Source organism: Budorcas taxicolor, chromosome 15 (genome assembly GCF_023091745.1).
Source record: "Budorcas taxicolor isolate Tak-1 chromosome 15, Takin1.1, whole genome shotgun sequence".
Taxonomy (NCBI): Eukaryota; Metazoa; Chordata; class Mammalia; order Artiodactyla; family Bovidae; genus Budorcas; species Budorcas taxicolor.
The window spans coordinates 28,452,709-28,477,957 of NC_068924.1; the positions used below are offsets into that span (position 1 = coordinate 28,452,709).

The following is a 25,249-nucleotide window of genomic DNA, read 5'->3' on the forward strand; positions in this document are numbered from 1 at the left end:
ATGCAAGAGTTGGACTGTGAAGAAAGCTGAGTGCTGAAGAATTGATGCTTTTGAACTGTGGTGTTGGAGAAGACTCTTGAGAGTCCCTTGAACTGCAAGGAGATCCAACCAGTCCATCCTAAAGGAGATCAGTCCTGGGTGTTCATTGGAAGGATTGATGCTGAAGCTGAAACTCCAGTACTTTGGCCACCTTATGCGAAGATTTGACTCATTGGAAAAGACCTTGATGCTGGGAACGACTGAGGGCAGGAGGAGAAGGGGACAACAGAGGATGAGATGGCTAGATGGCATCACCAACTCAATGGACATGAGTTTGGGTAAACTTCGGGAGTTGGTGATAGACAGGGAGGCCTGGCGTGCTGCAATTCATGGGCTTGCAGGTGGTCAGACACGACTGAGCGACTAAACTCAACTGAACTGAACCTAGGCATTAAGGGTACTTATTGCTACTGGATTGCTAAATTGTTTTGAATTATGTTCTGTTTTATGTTATATAGGCTTCTCAGTCCTTCCATTAAAATGAATAATTTAAGGTTACATATGCAAGCTCATATCTGAGTCTACTTTTTATACCATCAACTCTCAATTAGTTCAATTTTACAAATAAATGGGGTTAAACATTACAAACTCAACACATATGTGGTACTTATCCCCTTTAACTTCTGAAACCCTGCTAAAATGGCATATACCCATAAAAGACAAGGAGAATATGAAGATAACACCAGATAGGAAGTGGAAAAAAAGTTTAGAAGCTGAAAAACCAGTAAATGGGTGGCAAATCACTTATCATGCCCCCCCAAATTAAATTTCTCCCAAAATATTGAAGAAATAAAATACTACTTAAGTCATTCACTGAGGCCAGCATAACCCCCATAAAAAAATCAAAGACACTACAACAAAGAAACTTCAAGCCTAATTCACTAATGAAAATAGAGGAAAAATCTTAAACAAAATAGCAAATTGAATCCAACCGAGTTAAAAAAAGAAGAAGAGAGAGAAAGAGGGAGGAAAGGAGGAAGGAGGGAACCGCTGCAAAATAGGATTTATCTAGTCATATGGCAGACCATTCAAGATGGCTGTTCTCTTGCTCTCTGTCCATCTGTTCAACCAGTCCCTGCTTCACCGTCATGACTATCCAATCCTCTTACTTATAGGGCTTAATTAGTCCCTGGTAACTGAGCCCACCTAGCGTCAGTTTCTCTATAAATGGTAGCCTCCTTCTCCCACTACCCCCCTCACCCCTGCAAGCAGTAAAAACGGCTGTGTTCTTCTCACCGTTTGCCGCACATGGTGGGTGTGGCTCCAAGTCTGTTTTCAGAAGATCCCCTGTCCAATAACCCCTGATGTCTCTGTCACTGTCTCCAGGCTATTTCTTTGGTCTCAAGGCCAGGCAACTACAAGGTTTACCGGCCTGTGGGGTGCAGCCCAACATCAGTTATATAAGAATGGCTTAATATTAGAAAATCTGCAAATGTAATTCACCACAAAAACAGGTTAAGAGAAAAACCACATGAGCAGCTCAATAGAAGCAGAAAAAGCATGAATAAAATCCCATGCCTATGCAGGATAAAAATTTCGTAAATTGGAACAAGATAGGAATTCCTTAACCTGATAAACAGTAAGTACGAAAATCCTTTAACAAATATTATCCTAACAGCAGATTCATTTCCAAATTAAGAACTGAGAAGAATGCCCAGTGTCCCTATTTTTATTCCATGTTGTATCAGAGACCCTACCCGCAGAGTACAACAAGGAAAACAAATTAGAAGCTTACAGAGCAAAAAAAAAGAACTAAAGCTGTGATTGTTTGAAGATGACACAATTTTCCACAATACCAAAACAAAATATAAACAAATGATTAGGAATAACAGAATTTAGCAATGAAACAGATGTAAGATTAATATACATACTATTAGGAAACACTTATATACCCCAACAATTAACTAAAAACAGCTTAAAAAAGACTTTAGAGTATAATCTCTAAAAATATTGAATTGAATACTATATCATACACCTGAAACTAGTATTTTAAATCAACTATACTTCAATTTAAAAAAAGATACCACTTACCATAGTCTCAGAGTATATTCAGCAAAAATATAACTCCCCCCAAAATATAACCTAGATAGAGGAAATTAGAAAACATTCTTAAGAGGCAATTTGGGGCTTTCCTGGTGGCTCAGCAGTAAAGAATGCGCCTGCAACACAGGAGACATGGGTTTGATCCCTGGGTTGGGAAGAATCCCGAGAGAGGGAAATGCACTCACTCCTTCACTTTGGTATTCTTGCCTGGGAAATCCCATGGACAAGTGAGACTGGTGGGCTACAGTCTATGGCGTTGTAAGAGTTGGACATGCCTTAGCGACTAAACCACCACCACCAAGAGACATTTCAAAATAAATAAACGGAAAGCTATACCATGTTCATGTATTCAAAGCCTTAATATTATAAAAATACCAATTCTCCCCAAACTGATCTGCAAATCTATTTCATTTTCTAACAAAATTCTGGAAGGGTTTTTCATGAAACTATTAATGACTCCAAATTTATATGAAAAAGTAAAAGGCCCAAAACAGGACACTTGAAAAGAACAGGGCTTAGAACTTACTCTATCAGATGCCAGGATTTATAATAAAGTTATAAAAAGTAAGATAATGTGGTTGGAGAAATGTCAAAACCACAATGAGATATCACCTCACATCCGTCAGGATGGCTATCATCAGAAAGACGACAGGTGACAAATGTTGGAGAGGATGTGGAGAAAAAAGAACTCTTTTACACTGTTGGTGGGAATACATATTGGTGCAGCCACTGTGGGGAAAAGTATGGAGGTTCCTCAAAAAACTAAAAATAAAACTACAATATAATCCAGAAATTCCACTCCTGGGTATATATTGAAGGAAATGAAAACATTAATTTGAAAAGATACATGCACCCCAGTGTTCACAGCAGCATTATTTACAATAGCCAAGATAAGGAAGGAACCTAAGTGTCCATCAATGGATGAACGGATAAAAGAGACGTAACATACGTATGCAATGGAATACTGCTCAGACATAAAAAAGGATGAAATTTTGCTGTTTGCAACAACATGGATGGACATGGAGGGTATTATGCTCAGTGAAAAAAGTCAGAGAAAGACGAATAATATGTTATCACTTACACGTGAAATCTAAAAACTAAAACAAACTAGTGAATATAACAAACAAGAAGCAGGTTCACAGGTATAGAAAACAAACTAGTGGCTACTAGGAAGGGGAAGGGTGGAGAGGCATGATACGGATAGGGGATAAAGCAGTGCAAACTACTACGTGTAAAGTAAATAAGCCACAAGGATATACCACAGAACGGAGGGCATATAGCCGATATTTTATAATAACTGTGAATGGAATATAACCTTTAAAAATTGTGAATCACTATGTTGCCCAGCTAAAATTTATGTACTATTGTTAGTCAACTCTACCTCAATTTTGAAAAAAGAGAGAAAACAATAAAGATGATGTGGTATTGACGTAGGGATGGAAAAATTAACCGGTGAAACCATCATAGCCCATTAGTTAGACCTTCACACATATGAAACTTTGGTATATAATACAGGTAACATGTCAAAAAGGTGGGGAAAGGGCAGACTATTAAAAATGTGGAGCTTGGGCTTCCCTGGTGGTCCAGTGGTTAAGAATCTGCCTTTCAACGCAAGGGACACCAGTTCAATCCCTGGTCTGGGAAGATCTCACACTGACACAGGGCAACTAAGCCCATGTACCACAACTACTGAGCCTGTGCTCTGCAGTAAGAGAAGCCACCACATTGAGAAGCCTGAGCATCACAACTAGAGAGTAACCCCCACTCACCACAACTAGAGAAAGCCTGCATGCAGCAATGACAACCCAGCGCAGCCAAAATCAATCAGCAATACATTTTTTTTAAATATGGAGCTTGGGACTTCGCCGGTGGTCCAGTGCTAAGACTTGGTAATTCTAATGCAGAGGACTGGGGTTCAATCAGAGAAGTCAGAATATTCAGAAATAAAGGAAAATAGTCAAACAAAACGATGATAGTTTAGCCACTAAACAAAGTCAAGGACCTTTAGTTCCTCTTTAAGGGCTATAGATAATATTCTGTACCATATCCTTTGAGCTGTTTTGCAGATACTGAAACCCCCACCAGGTGGAAAGAGTTAACCGTATGTTACTCACAGCACATAGACCCAGACTGGTTGAAACCAGAAGGTTGATGATGTTGACTCCCAGTAACCTCACCACCAGCGAAACAGGAGAATGTTCACGACCTGATCACATACCCCACAATCTCTCTCCTTCACCTTGTCTTTTACAACCTGTCCATGAAAGCCATCAGGGAGTTCAGGTCTTTTAAGCATTAGCTGCCTGACTTCTTGCTTGACCCTGTGCAACAAACACTGTACTTTACTTCACCACAACTCAGTGTCAGTAGGCTGGCTCCACTCAGCATGGGCAAGCAGACACAAGTTTGATTCAGTAACCTTTGTTACACCAGCTGCCTACCTATTCCTTCAGCAAAGTGTTGGACAGGGAAACACTATTTTACAGGACACAGTATTTTACAGTGGTCTAGAGGAGAGAAGACAAGTAAATGGCAATTATAATGAGTGCTGTGTTGAGGAGTATTGTCTAACCTAATTTTTTGTTTGGGGTCAGGGCACACTTCCCAGAGGCTGAAGCATCTTGTTGAAATCTGAAGTCTGAGTATGAGCTGACCTAGATGAGGGTGAATTTTCTAGGCAGAAAACCCAAGGGTACATAGTGGTTTGGAAGTAAGAAAAATAAAAGGCATGAAGTGGTTAGGCATCTATTAATAATTTAGTACAGCAAAAGCATGAAAAAGGAGGAGAAAGAAATAGAGGGCTAGATAAAGCTGGAAAGAGAATCAGGGACAAAATTCCTTCCCCACTTCCACCACCATCCCTGGGCTTTATAATTTTCCTGAGAATGATAGGTGTTTCAAACTTCAAGAAGCAGTGTGACAAAATATGTTTTAACTTCACTCTCACTGTCTTACAGAGAATGGATTGGTGGGATCAAGCATGGAGGCAGAAAGACCACCATTGCAATAACTGAGTGAGACTCAAAAGATTAATCCAATCCTCCTCCTCCTGTTCCCCAGCCTGAAGGGTTCTCTAGACTGGCAATGAAAGGAGGCCACTGCTGCTGCTGCTGCTGCTAAGTCATGTCAGTCGCGTCCGACTCTGTGCGACCCCATAGACGGCAGCCCACCAGGCTCCGCCGTCCCTGGGACTCTCCAGGCAAGAACACTGGAGTGGGTTGCCATTTCCTTCTCCAATGCATCAAAGTGAAAAGTGAAAGTGAAGTCTGAATGACTTCAAAAACATAGACAATAAAAGTAAAAAAATAGATAAATTGGACTATATCAAAATTTAAACTGTGCATCCAGTTTCACAATAGCAGGAAAACGCAGCCTATGGAATGGGAGGAAATATTTGCAAATCCTATGTCTGATAAGGGCTTAACATCTAGAATCTATAAACAACTATTGCTTTTTTAAAAAGCCCAATTAAAAAAATGAGGAAACAGACTTCCCTGGTGGTCCCTTGGTTAAGAATTGCCTGGCAATGCAGGGAACACGGTTTCAATCCCTAGTCAGGGAAGATCCCATATGTCACAGAGTAACTAAGCTCACATACCACAACTATTGAACTTGTGCTCTAGAACCTGGGAGCTACAACTGCTGAGCCCACGTGTCACAACTACTGAAGCCTGCATGCCCTAGAGCCGGTGCTCTGCAGCAAGAGAACCCACAGCAATGAGAAGCCGGAGCACCGAAACTACAGAGTAGCCCCCACTCGCCACAGCTCAAGAAAGCCTGCACAGCAACAAAGACCCAGCACAGCCAAAAATAAAAAAATAAAATTTATAATAAAATAGCTTTTTAAAAATGAGCAAAGGACTTGAATGGACATTGCTCCCAAGAAGATATAAAATGGCCAACAAGCCCGTGAAAAGATACTCAACATCACTAATTATCAAGGAAAGGAAAATCAAAACTACAAAGAGATACCACTTCATACCCTATTGCCTTAGTGGTCTGGGAGCAAGTGACGAGAATGAAGACAAAACATGAAATCTGGTGCAATGGTTCAGGGGACCTGCAGCCTCTCTTGGACAGAGGTGCAGAGCCCACTCTGAGTCCAGCTTTTATTCCTAAGTGCAGACTACAAGAATTCATTTAATCTTATCTTTCTCAAGACATACGCTGTTTTAATCATGTACTCCTAAATGTCATGGATTACACTGACATAGTCCAGATCCCCTTGGTTTTCACCCCAGGCTGTTCCCTTCCCGGCTAGTCTCAGGAGCAATCAGCAAGTGCGTAGGCAGCATTCCTGCCTGGCACTGACCTGGTGTTCCAAAGTCCATACCTTCATGATCCCAGTCATACTCCCTTCTGGATCTGGCCTTGGGGTTTGTAACAAGGCTATTATTCTAAGAAAAACATGAAAGATAATCCTTAGCATAGTTTCTTAATGTATGCTGTTTTTCCAGACTCTACTTCTATGAAATTTCTCAAGGCTGGAAAAGTACATTATTAGGAATTCCTACTACAATAGACATTAGGATGACTATTATCAAAAGAACAGAAAACAAATGCTGATAAAGATGTGGAGAAATTGGAACCTTATGCAGTGTTGGAGAGAATGTAAAATGGTGCAGTTGCTGGGGAAAATAATATATGAGGTCTTCAAAAAAATTAAATATAGAGTTACCATATGATCCATCGATTCCACTTCTAGGTACAGACACAAAAGAATTGAAAGCAGTGTCTTGAAGAGAGATTTGAATACCCATGTTCATAGCAGCATTATTCATAGTAGCCAAAAGGGTGAAATCAACCCAAGAAACCATCAGCAGATGAATAGATACACAAAACATAGTATATACATAGAATAATTATTCAGTCTAAATCTTGAGGACATTATGCTAATGAATTAAGCTAGTTCCAAACAAGCAAATACTATGTGATTTCACCTAAATGATAAAGTCAAATTCATAGAGACAGACAACAGAATGGTGGTTGTCATGGGCTGAAGAGAGGAGGAAATGGGGTGTTGTTGTTTAATGAATATAGAGTTTCTGTTTTGCAAGATGAAAAGACTTTGGGGACTGGCTGTACAATACCAATGTACTTAACACTAGTGAACTGTTCACTTAAAAGTAGCTAAGATGGGGACTTCCCTGGTAGTCCAGTAGGTTACAACTCCATTTCGGTGCTTCCACTGAAAGGGGTATGGATTCAATCTCTGGTCAGGGAACTAAGATCCTGCATGCCTCATCCCCAACCCCCCCAAAAAAAGTTAAGCTGGTAAATTTTATGTTATGTGTGTTTACCATAAATTTTTAAATTAATCCTCAAAAATAAAAAATGAGAACGCTGCTTAGGGACTGCAAATTGGCTAGAACAGAGGTGGAGACCATTTGGGAAGCCAGAGAACAGAAGAACAGACCTAAGAGACTCCCAGGAAACAGAGTGGGGTCCTAGGCCAGTCTAGTGGCTGTAGCGCAGGCTGAGTGAGGGCAAAGTTCAGAAAAGTCGAGACGTTTCATGCCGAGCATTCAGTTCAGTTCAGTCGCTCAGTCGTGCCCAACTCTCTGCAACTACATGGACTGCACACTCCAGGCCTCCCTGTCCATCACCAACTCCCAGAGTTTACTCAGACTCACGACCATTGCGTTGGTGATGCCATCCAACCATCTCATCCGTTGTCGTCCCCTTCTCCTCCCACCTTCAATCTTCCCCTGCATCATTTCAAACGAGTCAGTTCTTCGCATCAGGTGGCCAAAGTATTGGAGTTTCAGCTTCAGCATCCGTCCTTCCAATGAATATTCAGGGTTGATTTCCTTTAGGATGGACTGGTTGGATCTCCTTGCAGTCCAAGGGACTCTCAAGAGTCTTCTCCAGCACCACAGTTCTAAAGTATCAATTTTTCGGCGCTCAGCTTTGTTTATAGTCCAACTCTCACACCCATACATGACTACTGGAAAAACAATAGCCTTGACTAGACAGACCTTTGCTGGCAAAGTAATGTCTCTGCTTTTGAATATGCTGTCTAAGTTGATCATAACTTTTCTTCCAAGGAGTAAGCGTCTTTTAATTCCATGGCCACAGTCACCATCTGCAGTGATTTTGGAGCATTCATGTGACCACATTGCTGAGTTCCTGGCCAACTGCTGCCTTCTGTTCAGTTTGAGAGGGAACTGGAGACTGGGGTTCCTTAAACACAGGTGGAAGAAAGCTCTTAAGTGGTAATTCTCGATTAAGATGGTACTGTTCTTTAGAAGGTATTCTCGAAATGTGTGTGGTTGTTTGTGTGGGATGCTAGAGGCCTTTAGCCAACCAAATGCTGGCATCTTGCCATGCAGAGAACAGGTCAGCAAAACAAAAAAATTGCCCAAGGGATGTAGCAGTTGGCAGTAGGCAAAAATATAATTCACTCTCCCAGCAGGATGAAGCTCTCCTTACCATCAGGAGGAGTCAGGGCTGCAGGGAGCAGGGAGAATACATGAAGAAACCAAGGGCTCACAGCCTGAGAAGGCCACGCCAACCAAGGGTTCAGGCTCCCCAAGCTGTGTCTTCCCTTAGGTCAGCAAAAGTGCTATTAACATCTAAGGCCAGGAGCAGTCTAGAATGAGTAACAAAGAAGGGAGATTATGATGATCAGATGGGGCCCCCAGAACAGCTATAGTGGGGCCATAACTCTTCTTTCATAAGCTTCTCCAGAAAAAGATATCAACCAGAATCCTGAAAAGGTTGATTAAAAAATGGCATGAAGTTATTATACAGAAAGTGGATAAGAAGGCCAAGGGGTGACCTGCATGGATGCCACGTGATGCTGCCCACGTTCCCCCTTGAGGACCACTTACTCACCCATCTGCTGGGATTGTGTCCTCTGAGAGCTCACAGTGGAGGCCTCTCACAGGCCTTGTTCTCAGCGGAAGCAGCTGCAACACCCGAGTTCACACCTCTCTGGAAACAGTTCATACTGAAAACTAGACGATATGCCTATGGCCTTAATTCAGGACTGCTTTGATGGGTCACCCTGTTAACAAGTCCAAGCTTGTACCACTCATGCATGCATGATAAGTCACTTCCAACTCTGCAACACTGTGGACTGTAGGTTTCTCTGTCCATGGGCTTCTCCAGGCAAGAATACAGAGTGGGTTGCCATGCCCTCCTCCAAGGGATCTTCCTGACCCAGGGATTGAACCCACATCTCTTAAGTCTCCTACACTGGCAAGCGGGTTCTTTACCACTAGTGCCACCTCATGTGTGTGTGTGTTAGTTGCTTAGTTGTGTCCAACTCTTTGCGACTCCGTGGACTGTAGCTGCCAGGTTCATCTGTCCATGAAATTCTCCAGGCAAGACTACTGGAGTGGGTTGCCATTTATCTCTCCAAGGGAACGTCCCAACCCAGGGATTGAACCTGGTTCTCGTGCATTGCAGGCAGATTCTGAGCCACCAGAGAGATACCAGAAAGCCACCTCATGACAGACCAATAAATCAAGAGAGGAGTTATGGAGGCAAGGAATAGCTGTTTCATTGGAAAAGCCGTAAGACTGAGAAGATGGTGGGTTAGCGTTCCAAACAACCATCTTCCCAAAGTTAGAATTCAGGCTTCTTTTATACTGAAAGAGGAGGGTGTAAAGTCCTGGTTCCAGCCAGAGTTGGGAGAGATTGTGTCAATTTCTTCCTTCCTGCAGTCATTCACAGGTGAACCTGCTCAGGATGTTTCCTATGAGCTGAACAAAGGTATTTCATGTTAACTCTCATTGCTTGGGAGGCAGGGTTCCCAACGATGAGCCATTATGTATAGTTTAACTTATAGGTTAACATCCCTTTAGTGATTAACTCATTATAGAATATGAGGCTCTTCTCTATTACAACACAATCCTAGCCTGGGATCTCCCCTTGGTTTGGCTGAACTCTCATTGTAGCTTCCCTTCTCCCTTGGCCAATCCCACTTCCTTCTCTGACCAGAGCTGTTCCTGTGCTTCCCTCTGTGAGCCACCTGCACACAAATCTCTATCTCAGTTTGTTTCCCAGAGAACCCGAATGATGACAACTCACATTTAGAGATAAGAAGGTAACCACCCGAAAAACAGTTTACAAAGTTGAAAGTGGTTTTCTCTAGGGAGAGGGATAGGGCCAAGGCAAGGTGAGTCAGGAGACGGTTGTTTGTACTCTTCTGTGCTCTTCCTTTGTTCGTAACGTGCATATATTACTTCCACAATTAACTTTTTCATTTAAAAATGTTTAAAGAATTTGATGCTGTCATCCTCCTGTTTTAAACTCTTCATTCACTTCCCATTACCCTTAAAATAATCCTTAAGAATCTATTGGGATGAATTGGGAGAGTAGCATTGGCACGTATACACTGCTGTTGCTGCTGCTAAGTCACATCAGTCGTGTCCGACTCTCTGCGACCCCAGAGACGGCAGCCCACCAGGCTCCCCCGTCCCTGGGATTCTCCAGGCAAGAACACTGGAGTGGGTTGCCATTTCCTTCTCCAATGCGTGAAAGTGAAAAGCGAAAGTGAAGTCGCTCAGTCGTGTCTGACCCTCAGCAACCCCATGGACTGCAGCCCACCAGGCTCCTCCACCCATGGGATTCTATATGTAAAATAGATAGCTAGTGGGAAGCTGCTGTAGAGCGCAGGGCAGCCTGGCACTCTGTGATGACCCAGAGGAGTGGGATGGGAGGTGGAAGGGAGGTCCCAGAGGGAGGGGCTGTTTGTATACACATAGCTGATTCACTTCATTGTACAGCAGAAACTAACACAACATTGTAAGCGATCATCCTCCAATTAAAAATTTTTAAAAAAAGAATCTTTAACAAGGCTTGCAAATCCCTCTCCATCTGGCCCCTGCTGAGTTTCCAGTTCCATTTCTTACCTCTGCTACTTGCCTTTCTGAGTTTCCAGTTTCTTGAATGGGTCTCTCTTCCTCATCCCCAGGCCCCAAACATGCTGCTCCCTCTGTCTGGAATACTTTCCTTGTCCTCCCCAACTCCTGGTTCACTCCAGGCCTCCAGCAGGTTTTAGCTTAGATGCCACCCGCAGAAGGGAGACCTTCCCTACCCCGAGACTACATTAGGCATTCCTTCTATCACTCCCACCGCCCCTGTATTTCCTCTTTCTCAGCATCAGTCTCCTGAAATAATCAGCTTAATTCCACATTCCTTCCTCCATGAGCACTATCTATCTTGTGACTGCTCTATTACTAGCACCCAGCACATACTACAGCCAAGTAGATATCAATTCAGTTCAGTTCAGTTCAGTTCAGTCGCTCAGTCGTGTCCGACTCTTTGCGACCCCATGAATCGCAGCACGCCAGGCGTCCCTGTCCATCACCAACTCCCGGAGATCACTCACTCAACGTCCATCGAGTCAGTGATGCCATCAGCCGTCTCATCCTCTGTCGTTCCCTTCTCCTCCTGCCCCCAATTCCTCCCAGCATCAGAGTCTTTTCCAATGAGTCAACTCTTCGCATGAGGTGGCCAAAGTACTGGAGTTTCAGCTTCAGCATCATTGCCTCCAAATATTTACTAAGTCAATGAATTTCACCAAAATACTTTTGAGGATCCCAGCTCTGTAATCTGTGACAACTTAGATAACCTATCTGAGCCTCAGGTTACTCAAGCATAGAATGAGGATGAAAATAATACCTGTCTTAGAGGGTCATTTTTTGCTTGTGTTGAGGCCACACCCTAACCCTCATGTCTACCTTGTGGTTATTGTCCAGTTGATAAGTCACATCCGACGCTTGGTGACCCCATGGACTATAGCTGGCCAGGCTCCTCTGTCCATGAGAATTCCCAGGCAAGAATACTAAAATGGGTTGCCAATTCTTTCTTCAAGAGTTCTTTCCGACCCAGGGATGGAACCCACATCTTCTGTATTGGCAAGCAGATTCTTTACCACTGAGCCATCAGGGAAACCCTAATATCTACTGTAGAAGTTTGTTTTTTGTTTCTTTGTGTCTGTTTGCTTGGGGGCCATGTCACTCAGGATGTAGAATCTTAGCTCCTGACCAGGGATCAATTCTGTGCCCCTGTATTGGGAGTACAGAGTCTTAAGCACTGGACTGCCAAGGAAGTCCTTAGAGAACTGTTGGTTAAAGCCCTTAGCACAGTGCCTGGCACTGGGTAAGCATTTGATTGATGCATGCTCAAAAATTAAGATAGACCATAACCGTTTACACTCACATCAGCAGATTCTAAGATTGTCACTCTTTACCCTTTCCAATGCTGAATATTACATTTAAAAAATATTTTTGTAAATATTATAGGCAAAAAAGAATGGCATCTCATGGTTTTAAATCAACATATATTTTCAAATCAACACCTTGCCCCAAGCCACATATGCCATAAAGAAAGCAACTCTTTGGTGTTCCTCTCTCTTCCTATCACAGCTTGTTTGGTGAGGACAGGTATCTGAGAAGGGATCCCCCAATGTGGGGGGTGCATTGTGTAAGGCCTGGGCAGCTAAGTTGCAGATATTTTTTCACAGCACCTCAGGTCTCCCTCATCCAATGGGAGGACACAGGGCCCAACTCTCCCCAGCCAACCCAGGTGGCTGCCTCCGTCTCAAACGTAGAACACTTCAGGCCCAGAGGCCCCTTCACACTTCCTGTGTGGGGTTCAGAAACCCGCCTCCCCTCCCAGCCGTAGGTGCCTGCTTCGGAAAATGGTGAGTCTATCTCTTACAAAGCCCCCTTTTTCATCCCAGCATTGGGAGCAATAGCCCCAGGGTCCTCAACTCCAGCATGGGTTTTGAAAAAGTCCTCTGGTTTCTTTTTCAGAAGTTGTGAGCCAACTGGCCTCCGCCATCTTAGGTAGAGTGAGCGTCCAGTGAGGGAAGGATGCAGTCGGGGAACCTCTGGCAAGTTCTGGGACTCTGCCTCTTATTAGGTGAGTACGATGGAATGAAAAGATCGGTGTTTCTCCAGACCATGGAAGGCTCACTGCCTAACCTGGTACTGCCCAGGGTATCAAGGAGCCTTATTTTCTAGAAAATGTAAGGAAGTGTTTGTGTGGTGTTAACACAGGGAACTAGGGCTAGGCTAGCATGTTCCCAGAAGACCTTTCAGAGAACAGCTAAAGGAAAGCAGTTGAGGTGATCATATCTACTGAAAGCAAGATCTTTGTGCCTCCAAGAAAAACCTTGTTCTGTCAGTGAACAGCCCAGCCCTTATGAGCTAACGCAAAGGAGATCAGAGGAGTTAACCTTCGCTGTTTATTGCGAGGAGAGTAGATGGTTGATCCCAAACTCTGCACCAAGTATACAGCAAGCTTAGTAGCTGAGACAATGAAGCACCTCATAATTTCCAGTCCTTTTCAGTTGACCAAGTGCTTTCAATTACTTTAGTCCTGTTGGAAGGAAGGTGGAATATAAATTGATAAGTAACTAAGAGGCTTTCCATAGCTCATATCAGACAAAGATTTTCTTTTTTAAGGTTGCTGTAGTAAACAGCACTCAGTAAGAGTGCCAGATACTGTGCTACAAAAAGGTCTTTACCTGTGTTAACTAATTTAATCTTTACCTCCACTTTGGAAGGTAAACATTATATGTATCCCATTTCAGCGGTCCCCAGCCTTTTTGGCACCAGGGCCCAGTCTCGTAGAAGCCAATTTTGTCACGGACTGGGGTGGGGGGTTCATTTCAGGATGTTTCAAGCACATCCCATTTATTGTGCACTTTGTTTCTAATCTAATGCTGCCATTGATCTGACAGAAGTTACCCATCTGTGGCCCAGAGGTTGGGGACCTCAGCCCTATGGGACCTCTGCCCTATTTTACAGATGTAAAAAACTAGTACTCAAAGAAGTTCATTAGCTTGTTTAAAACCACAGTTAGTAAGTGCTGAAGCTGATCTGGGAACTCAGAACTGCCTACAGCCTGTGCTCTTAATGATGGCACGATGTGAGGCCAAATAGTTCATGAGGGTTTTATTTTAGAAATCTAGAAAACACTATCACAGCTGGGGCTTGCATCTCAGAGCTACAGCCATGGCGTCTCCACTTCCTGCTTCATCTTGGGTTTCTCTAGCTTGAGCGTGCACACGAGTCACCGGGGAATCTTGTTAAATTTCAACTTCTGCTTCAGTGGGTCTGGAGTGGGACTGCTCTTCTGCCTTTATAATGAGCTCTCTGGCTCATTTGTCTCCTACTGGTCCAGGGAACATGTTTGGAGTATCAAGGGGCAGAGTGTGATTCCTCAAGGCATTGGGTTACAGCCCCATAGTATAAACTGTGCTCTGCAGAGGGAGAGAGAGGGAATACCAAAGACCCAAACACCCCTAGAGGTTTGGCCTCATGAGAATGTGCCCAGGCTGCTCTGGTTATGGTGACTGGGAAGGGTGTCTCATCCAATATAGAGGCTGTTGATAAAAGAGGTACACATGAAACTTGAAGGCGATGTCAGGGAAACTGGTCATTACAAAGAATCTCGATTACTGCTGAGTGCAGGGACTCTGGAGGACCCAGTGGAAATACGATCGGACTCTTCAATGCCCAGGCTCTAGCTAATGAGTAATTGGTTTCAAGTATTCCCATCTCTGTCTCCAGTAGAAAACAAATGGAAAAACCAAACCATCAGACCAGCAGGAGTCAGACGGAACAAGAATCTCAATCTTTGTACATAACCCAGAGCTTGTTTTTCTTCCACAGTCAAGAGATTTCTTTTTAAAATGGAGGCTGGGCTGCAAAACTCTCTCGCTATTTCTCCATCTCCCCAGAAGCACCCGTCAACATTTTCTAATGTCTGTTTGTCAAATGCTGTGTGTTCATGTTTAACGCTAGGTGCTTCCTTCTTCTGTCTCATCCCAAATGGACCAGAAACCCCGGGTCAGTACCCAGAAGTCCATATCACTCACTGGGTATAGGGTTAACTGTGATCCAGAAATGGGTGGGAAGGACCGCAGATGCTCAGAAATGGTCAGACTAGACTACAGAACTTTCTCTGCTTGGAATTTCAGTCACTCACAACATTTACTAACTCTTTTCTTCTTATTTATTTTCTAGTTGGTGCTTGGGCACAAGGTGAGTTATGCTTTTTCTTTCCTTGTTATCAAATCAGCCCATCTGTTTTATGTTTATGAATATTTTCACTAGACCTCCTACAGAGACCAATAAAAGGAGTTTCTCTCATCTTCTCCTTTGCCTTTTCCTCATAAGTCTAGGGGTAGTTCTAGCCAAGAAGAGGAATGCAACAGAGATCATAGGAAACAATGAGTGTTAACTATCCAGGAGGAAAGAATTGAGCCAACTAAACCAATGCCAAGTTTTCATCTCCTATTTGATGTGAGTTTTTTATAGAGAATTTGTGGCTTGAATGCATGCCTAGGGATGCACTAAATAGGCCTCTGGGGCAGCATTTGAGCCCACATTCAGTATTACATGTCCAGGGACTTCCCTGGTGGTCCAGTGGTTAAGACTCTGCACTTTCAATGTGTGGGGGCATAGGTTCCATTCCTGGTCAGGGCAGTGAGTCCACATGCTGTGGGGTATGACCAAAAAGTAAAGAAGAAGAAGAAGAATTACATGTCCAAATACTCTGAAAGTGTGTATGTGCGTGCATGTGTTTTCATGTGTGCACATGCATATGAGTGTGCCTGGCCTGGACTTACCTCCTCAGTCATAGCAGAGAGGCAGGAATATCCCAATATTGAAAGGCTTTCTCTTTAGTCAGCTCCTCCAAATTGAGTGAACCAATTTTGTGTTAAAAGGCAGGCACTGGGCCCGTCTCCATTACATACCCTTAATCTGCCTTAATTGTAGTGTCCTTAGAATCCTTTTTAAGAAATATATCATGGAGAATATGTTCATGTTACCTTACTGACAGATGGGATATGTTGAGAGCCCTGATAAACTTCAGAAAAACTAATCTCTTCTGCATGCTATTGGTCATTTGGGGTTGGTTTTTATCATTTAATTTATGCTCAATACAGATCTTCCTTTTTTTGCCAACTTTATTGGAATATAGTTGACATATAACATGGTATAAGTTTAAGGTGTACAAAGTAATAATTTTATGCCTGCCTGCTAAGTCGCTTCAGTCATGTCCAACTCTTTGCAACCCTATGCACTGTAGCCTGCCAGGCTCTTCTATCCATGGGATTCTCCAAGCAAGAATACTGGAGTGGGTTGCCATTTCCTCCTCAAAGGGATCTTCCCGACCCAGGAACGGACCCGTATCTCTTACGTCTCCTGTATTGGCCGGCGGGTTCTTTACCACTAGTGCCAATTATATTTTTAATTTTATAAGTATATTTTATATTTATGTATCAAATAGACATTATATTCAAAATGATTACTTAGGACCCTTTTTTTATAACTAATTAGCCACCAGTTTTTTTTAATGTAGAATACGAAAGAGTTTTTCATATGCAGCCATGGGAAATTTAAATATCCATTGTTTTCTGAAGATTGAGGGAAGAGTCCTAACCCAGGGTGGAAGGGTCTGATCTTATTAGCTGATAGAAGTGTTTCAAATAGTTTCTTTTTCAGATTCAGAAGAAATTGGTAAGAGGATTTTCACTCTGCACGACTTCCTTTCAAATGTGAATCAAAATGATCATGACATATCACAGTAATAAATACTAAGAACCAGAACCATTAGAGAGAAAATATAATTATCTTTCAATAGAATCTGTATGAGATGTGCCTATGTTTGTTGCTAACCATCAGATCTGATTATAGCTGAGTGATGTGTATTCCTGAGCATCCATTCAGGAAAGAATATACATGCGGGTGTGGGTTGGAATTTTTGTGTATATCATGAATTCATTGAAGGCCAAAACAACACTTTATTTACTTGGCCAAATACACATGGGCTTCCCAGGTGGCTCAAACGGTAAAGAATCCACCCGCAATGCCGGAGACCTGGTTTTGATCCCTGGGTCAGGAAGATCCCCTGGAGAAGGGCATGGTAACCCACTCCAGTATTCTTGCCTGGAGAATCCCATGGACAGAGGAGCCCAGTGGGTTACAGTCCATGGGATCACAGAGTTGGACACGACTGAGCCACTAACACTTTGCTTTTACTTCTAATACACATGGTAGGTGCTCAGTGTGTGTGTGTGTGTGTGTGTGTGTGTGTGTGTGTGAACAGGTGCTCAATATCTGTTTTTTAAATGAATAAATGATCATGCATATGACTGCAGAAGCTGAAGGTCTTCGGAATTCCCTGGAAGCCCAGCAGTTAGAACTTCTTACTTTCACTGCTGAGGGCCTGGGTTCAATCCCTGGTCAAGGAACTAAGATCCCACAAGCCACATGGTTCGGCAAAAAAAAGAAAGCTGATGGTCTTATTTGAAAGACAAATAATTGATAATATAGTCTGTTTCCTGCTATGAGTAAAGAGTAAAATAAAATATAAAGAGAAGAGCGGCCAACTCTACGAAAGATATAGTTGGGGAAAGCTCCCCAGGGGAGGTGATTCTTGAGTTGAGTTTTAAAGAATGACCTTATATTATAAGGAACAATATCTCAGGCAGTGGAGAAGCCTGTGGAGTGTGAGGCTAAGAATCTAACTCTGAAACTAGACCGTCGTATCCTGGCTCAACTTCTTGCTTGCTGAGTGTCTGAATAATTTTCTTAACTTCTCTGTGCCAAAGCATTATTACATGTGAAATATAAATAATAATGATACCTAGCTTGTAAAGTTGTTATGAGGATTGATTTACTTAGAATATCATCTGATGGGCGGAAAGCAGTTGGTAGAGTTTAGCTATCATTATATGGGAAATATGCAGACTAAATAATAAGCATTATAGTTTACTGAGCATACATGTTCTAGGTATTGCCCTTAATATTCTATCTGAATTTCATCACGTAATTCTCCTAACATCCCCACTCTACAGATAAGAAAACCAAGACTTAGAAAATAAATATATAGTCCAACCAGGGATAAAAATATAAATGTATATTTATCTGATGCTGAAACTCGTTTTTTTAAAAATATTTATTTGGCTACACCAGGTCTTAGTTGCGGCTTGTGGGATCTAGTTCCCTGACCAGGGGGGTTTAACCCAGCCCCCTGCATAGGGAGCACAGAGTCTTAGCCACTGGGCCACCAGGAAAGTCCCTGAAACTCATTTTTTTAATCATTATGAACACGTACAAAATTTTTGTGAGCATATGTCCTGTTTCTAAGTATAGACATCTAAGGGAATTTCCTGTTGGTCCAGTGGTTAAGACTCTTTGCTTCCCCTGCAGGGACCCTGGGTTTGATCCCTGGTTGAGGAACTGAAATCCCACATGCCATGGAGCACAGCCAAATAATAATAATAAAACACGTGCTTCTAAGCATAGACATCTAGGCCCTCGTCTGAGAATGTATCGGTCTGCGCTTCACTGCTGAACTTATGCCAAAAAGAGTTGTGAGCAATTTCTTTCACATTGCTTTTCCAAACAAACATATCATGCAGTGTGAAACATCTATTTACTTCTAAATTATTTTATTTATGATTTCTAGTTTGCTATTTCTAAGAAATATCAATGCTGAAAAATTATTTCCAAGTCAAAATATTACAGATGATCTACTGTCATTATATTCAGCTCCCCATTATTAGTAGATAGGTAAACCTGCAGAATGACTTGCTTACATTCCATATGATCTCAGCTGGAGTGCTGACTAAGCAACTGGGTCAGTACTCTGCTCTGTTCTTCATTAGCAGGACTCCCAGAAGGAAAGAAAGAAAGTAAAAAACACTTTTCTTGAGCATCTGCAATGCACCATCCATTTTCAGTTTCATAATCCACTTAGTTCTCACAAATACCTTGGAAGGTGGATGTTTTATCTGTTTCCCAGATGAAGAAACTGAAGCTCAGAGAAGTTAAATGATTTTCCCTTGGTCACACAGCCTAAAGCAGATCTGGGATTCAAACACAGGGTTTCTGACTCAGTCCAGTGTTCTGTCCCCATAGCACACTGTAGCAAAACACTCCCAGTAGAGAGAGGGGTGTCTCTGAGCATCACGCTCTGCTCTTCCAGCTGTTATATATTCAGGCTCAAGCATAGCCCAGTGCTGCCTAAGGTCCCAGCCACAGGTCTTCCAGGAAACCAGGGTGCTCCCCATCCCTATTTCCTAGGGCAAAATTACCTACTTTGGGGAATTTCGCTGGATCCCCAAATTTTATTAGTGGATTTCAGTTGTCCACACCAATAGTTCCAACATATATAATTAAGAGTTGATTGCACTGAGATATAATTTAAAATAATGTCGCTTTTTATTAGAATTATTTCTTTAAAATGTATATAGAACTTCACATAATTTAAGGGTAATAACATGAAAGTGGCATGGAATAAGAAGAAAGATGTTTAATATCTACTATAAGGGTTTCTGTTAGTAATAAGAAAGAACTTCTGAATAATAAAAAACAGATGAGTATAAGAATCAGTGATTCAAAGAAATGAAGGTGTTTATCTCTGAGAAGGATATGATATCCCTTTCATATCTATCTGGAATATGGCTCTTGCTAATGCAAGAGAAAAAGTTTGAAGACATCTAGAATTTTTCAGCTTTAGGATTCTAAGACTTTTTGAGCTTTAGTGGATCTCAGTCTAGAAGTACATGCTGATATACTCTCAGTTTGATATACCTGAGTTGTGTCTATGAGCATATCTCTTAGGCCAGGTACATAACTCATCTTCAAGACATGGGGCTCCCAAAGAATTCTCTGGGGATTCTTAGGGACAGTGTCTAGCTCCACTTGAAATTTTTTACCTACAGTTTAAACTTCAACCATGGTTATTTTCTTACCATTCTTTCCTTTTTTCATTTTCAGATGATACTGAACAGAAACGTAAGTTTATCAGTCTTTTATACCTGCCCTATCAACGATGCAGATCTGTGGTTGGGAAAAAGCATTTGATTGAGGGAGATTAACCCCAAGAACTGAGGTCCTCCCAACACTTCTAACTCCGCATTTTAGAAACGTTACAAATAAGGACTTCTATAGATTTTCTTTATTTTCACCCTGTCCTTCCAAGTCCCCATGTCCATGCCTAAACTCTGAAGTCATCTTCAAGAGGTTCTCTAGGGCCCCTTCTCCTGTGTCTCTCCTCTTTCATACCCTTTAGCCAACAGAGTCACCTTTTGACAAGAAAATCTGAGATCTAGGATGTCAACTTTCTGCCTTTGGTTGGTTCTTTGGCTACTAACTTGCCTTAAATCTTACTTGTTTCTCTTTTTAAATTTCCCTTCTCTTCTCTCCCATTCCTCAGCATATGAAGTCTCCATCTCTGGAAACTCTGTTGAGCTGACGTGCCCTAGAGATTTTAACAATGGAATACAATGGAAAAAAAATAATGAACAAATGAAAGGTCATGATGAGAAACACCTGTTCCTGGATAATTTTTCAGAAATGGAGAACAGTGGTTATTATCAGTGCCTCGCAACCGAAGGCAACACAGAGGCGGCACATACGCTGTACCTGAAAGCGAGAGGTAATACAGGTCTTTAGAGCAAGCACTACTAGGCTCTTTAGGGAGGATATTTTAAAAGAGCATTCTCAGGATTTCCCCTTACCCAACTTACAGTGCCCTGGCAACTTTGTGCTTCTCCTACACTCAATCCAAGACTATCTGGGGCCACACATCATCAGTATTTTCTGAAATATAGATTAAACATCAATATAGGGCTGTTAGGGTAACCTTAGCACGAGATCCAAAGCAACTTCCCAAGAGACAGACTGGGTATCCTGTCTGCATTATATCCTGTCCAGAAAATATGGAGCCCCAATATTAGTTTATCTGATGCTTTATCCAGACACGAATTCTTCAGGATTTGCAAAAAGGACTCAAAGCTACTCTATGAAAATGTCATAAACTAAGGCATAATCATAAACAATAATGACAGCTAACAATCAATGAATGCTTATTAAGTTTCAAGCACTATACCAAACACTTGCCCGGGCGTTTCATACAATCCTCTTACCAACTATGTGGGTTCAGTGCTATCTTACTTCCATTTTATATATGAGGAAACAGAAGCTTTGTGGGCTCAACACACATTTCCGAATTCTCACAGCTAGTGAGTCATGTAGCTGGGATTTGAACCCAGGACTGTCTGACTGACTCCGGAGTCTCTACCCATGAACACCACACTTCGTTTTTTGTTATAAAGGTGCTGAAACAGCCTGGGGGCAGAGGGAGGGGTGTCTGGCCATGGCAGGTTCGTGAGTACTAAAGGGGAAACGAGCTTCATTTGTTCCTTCCTCATCCTGTGTCCTGTGTCTTCCTTTCTGGGGGATTTCTCTTCTTCTCCCCCGACCCCTGCCTCACAGTGTGTAAGAACTGCATGGAGGTGAATCTGTTGGAGGTGGCCACAATCATCGTGGTTGACATCTGTGTCACTCTGGGCTTGCTGCTGCTGGTGTATTACTGGAGCAAGAGCCGAAAGGCCAAGGCCACGCCTATGACGAGAGGAGCAGGTGCTGGCGGCAGGCCCCGGGGTAAGATCACGGAGGAGATGTCCACCAAGGGGGGGATGTCTGGCCCGGACCAGGTCAAGACAGCTTCTCTAGAACAGTCATGGTATGGCCGAGATCTTGACACAGAATGTCCCATCTCAGATTACTCAGAAACCATGGAAGGACCTTGCGCTGAGGTCACAAAATGATAAGAACTGTGTAGGGTCATTAGAGATGGGGTGAAAAAAAGGCAAAGAAAAATAGCAGCTGGAACAGAAAAAACTGAGAAGTAGAGGGGAGTTTGCCATCCTGGATTTGGATCTCATTTTCACGAGATTTGTGTGTCCTCTTGGAAATGAATCGTTTTCCCTTCCCTCCTTTGCAGGACAAAACAGAGAGAGGCCACCCCCTGTACCCAACCCAGACTATGAGGTAATGAGGGACAGAGTGGGGGGAGGGGTCTTTCTAGGGGAGAAGGGGACAGGTGGGACTGTCCACCTGGCCTGTCAGACACTTCAAAGCCCCTCCTTCAGGGCTCCAGGACAACCCACCAAGTGCCCACCTCTGCATCTATCATGGTAGAATGCGGTCATCTCAAAGGCTGCAGGGTTCCCACAACCACAAGTAGTGGGGGTGGCGGTGTCACTCCTCTTTCTCTGGTTTACTCATTAATTAGCTCAGGAGCAGCCATGGGGAATACCATACACCCAAACACCATAAACTCATGACTGCCATCCCACCAGCATGTACCTACCAGCTGATTTGGCAAGTAAAGAATTACTGCCTGGCATGGCAGAGAATCACCAGGACTGTTCTGATTGATCGTTGTGTATGCACCACCAATGGTTAAATATTTTGCATATCACACCTGGACAAACTCAACAAATATTTACTGAGCACCAGTCAAGCATGTGGCATTTACTTTTGCATGAGCGACTTCACTTAATTCTGACAAAAGCCCTGAGAAGTGGTCCTTTAGTTTCCCGTTTTTGAGATGGGAAAACTAAGGTTCACAGGAGATGACCAGTTGAGCCCACCTCCTGCCTCCTAGCCTAGGATCTTCCCATTGCTCTAAAGTCTTTCTCAGGAATGACTTCCTCCCACCCTGCTGACCACCCGCTCTCTATTCCACCCCTAGCCCATCCGGAAAGGCCAGCGGGACCTGTACGCTGGCTTGAATCAGAGAGGCGTCTGACAGCTCCTGACACCATCTCCCACTGACCCGGGTCTGACTCCTCTCCAGGCCTGCCACTCCCTGTTTGTTCCCTGGGCAAATCTTGGACCCACAGGAGAAGTTCCTCTGCCTTGTAAGGAGCTTCCACCCTCAGCCTTGTCCCCACGGCCTCCTTCCTGCCTTCTCTGCTGGCACCCAGTCCAAGGATATTGCTGCCTTATTATCCTTTGAAACATCACAGCCACTCACCCCTTCACACCTGGTTGGCCTTCTTGTCAAGATATTTATTTCTGTTTTTCACGCCACCTTGCCCCCATTCGTTCCTTCCCCAGTGGATATTACTATTCCCTTTGGTTCCCTCTTTCTCCTGCAGAGAAATTGCCCCATCCCTAACTATTCCACCTACCTTTCTCTGTTTCTAGCTCTCTCTTTGGAAAGCCTTGGTGGGAATGGACTGGGTAAATGCTGGCAGAAGTCCTGCCCTGTTCACAGACCCCAACCCAGAGCTCGTTCTGTGTCCCTTCCCTCCCTGTCTCCACTGCAGACTCCTAGATGGTCATTTGTAGCTCCATGAATGTGCTAAATTCCTTGTCAGCTGATAAAGAAAACAAATAAAGTGTATTTGGCTGAAAGAGTTGCTGTCCCTCTTTTCTGGGAAGCCCTCAGAGGCTGTCTTGTTTCCTGGACAGCACAGGTCCTCCCTACCTTTGACTGTATTCCCAGCTATGACCTCAAATGCAAGTACTACCTGTTTCCACAACTGGAGCAGGCCTTACCTGAAGCTCTCTTTGAAAAGGGCATCGGGGAATAAATCAAAGAGGGGCAGGGAGTTGGGGGGTGGATATAGAGAAAGGGAAGGAGGGAGAGAGGAAAGGAATGAAGAAGGAAAAGAAAAAGAAGGGAGGAAGGGAAGGGAAGGAGGGAAGAGAAAGAAAGAAAGACAGGGAGAAAAAGAATAATTTAACTAACCCCTTTTGGAGAAAAACAGCAAGGATGACAAAGAGTGCCTGATGAATGGTCCGTTCAGAAAACGGGTGAGACAGACATAGAGGTCTTAAAAGGCAGATGAAGGCAGCAGAAAGAAAAGAAGAGGTGAAGGGGTGTGTGTCGGCAGGGGTTGGGATGTGGGGGAGGGAGGGATACAGATTTCCACGCTGCCTCGAGAAGGAAGCCCCTCCGAGGAGAGGAGGAGCCGCCGGGGCTGGGGGAGGGGTGGGAGGAGGTGGAGGTGCGGCAGAGCAGGGATCTCCGCCTCCGCTGCGAGAGGTAGCGCAAGGCAGCCAGAAGCCGGCTGTGGTTTAGCCGCCCGGATGTGGGCTGCGCTCTGAGTGAGGGTGATGGGCGCAGAGCAGCAGGGCCGGTGTGGGAGGGCTTCCTTCTCGGCCTCCCAGGGCACATGCTCAGCTTGCAGAGAGCCTTCACAGGAGCCCTGAGGCTCTCTCAACCGAGTTCAAATCAGCCGGATCTCTGCACTCAGAAAACCCTGCTGACCACAGGACTATTTAAGAGTGTGACCACGACTCAGAAGAGTCCTCTGTGGTTTGCAGTCCCCCATATACTGTACACATTCAGCCTCGGTCTTGTGGCTGCTGTTTCTGTTTACTGGCCTGCATTGAAGTTACTTCTGTCCCTGTAAGCAGCACTTAGGCTCAAAAGGAATCTCCATGACGTTGACCATGACTAGCTGCAGATCAGCAGGCTGGCCCAAGGGTGGCAGTTCTGTCCCAGGTGTATATGATGGTGCCCAGGAAAGGGAGGTGTGGCTCAGCATAATGAATGCAATAATAGCGAACATTTAGGAAGCATTTACTCTGCTCTAGGAGAAGGCAATGGCACCCCACTCCAGCACTCCTGCCTGGAAAATCCCATGGACAGAGGAGCCTGGTAGGCTGCAGTCCATGAGGTCGCAAAGAATCAAACACGACTGAGCGACTTCACTTTCACTTTTCACTTTCATGCATTGCAGAAGGAAATGGCAACCCACTCCAGTGTTATTGCCTGGAGAATCCCCAGGACGGGGGAGCCTGGTGGGCTGCTGTCTATGGGGTCGCACAGAGTCAGACACGACTGACGTGACTTAGCAGCAGCAGCAGCAGAAATTGTGCTTGAGGGCTTCTCTGGTGTCTCAGTGGTAAAGAATCCACCTGCCAATGTGGGAGACCTAGGTTCAATCCCTGGGTCAGGAAGATCCGCTGGAGAAGGAAATGGCAGCCCACTCAGGTATTCTTGCCTGGAAAATCCCATGGACAGAGGAGCTTGACGAGCTACAGTCCATGGGGTCACGAAAGAGTTGGGCACAACTTAGTGATGAAACAACAAGAGAAATCGTGCTTAGCACTTTACAAGAGTTACCTCGTTTCATCCTGTGACAAATGAGAAGATAGATGTTGTCCTTATTTTACAGATGGGGATATGGGGCTCAAAGAGGTGAAGTTACTCACCCAAAGTGCATAGTCAGGGACAGAGCTGGAATTAGCAACCCAGGCTGTCCAACTCCTTTGCTCTGAACAGGTACCCAGTGCTGACTGTGATCATTAGAAACACTCTCCATTTTCCTGACTTAAAAATTCTGTATTGAATTGCTTAGGTATTCCTCCTATGAGTGCTTTTC

General features: G+C 43.7%; 1 protein-coding gene across 1 annotated transcript; it reads left to right on the forward strand.

Annotated features, from left to right (window-relative positions):
- Nucleotides 1-12,694: 12,694 nt before the first annotated feature.
- LOC128060834 (T-cell surface glycoprotein CD3 epsilon chain) lies at nt 12,695-23,157 on the forward strand. The gene is made up of 8 exons (XM_052653201.1): nt 12,695-12,739; nt 12,852-12,960; nt 15,072-15,089; nt 19,839-19,856; nt 20,278-20,499; nt 21,339-21,506; nt 21,850-21,896; nt 22,603-23,157. Exons 2-8 carry the CDS (start codon nt 12,912-12,914, stop codon nt 22,657-22,659), a joined length of 579 nt encoding a protein of 192 aa, XP_052509161.1. The 5' UTR covers nt 12,695-12,739; nt 12,852-12,911; the 3' UTR covers nt 22,660-23,157.
- The last annotated feature ends 2,092 nt before the right edge of the window (nt 23,158-25,249 follow it).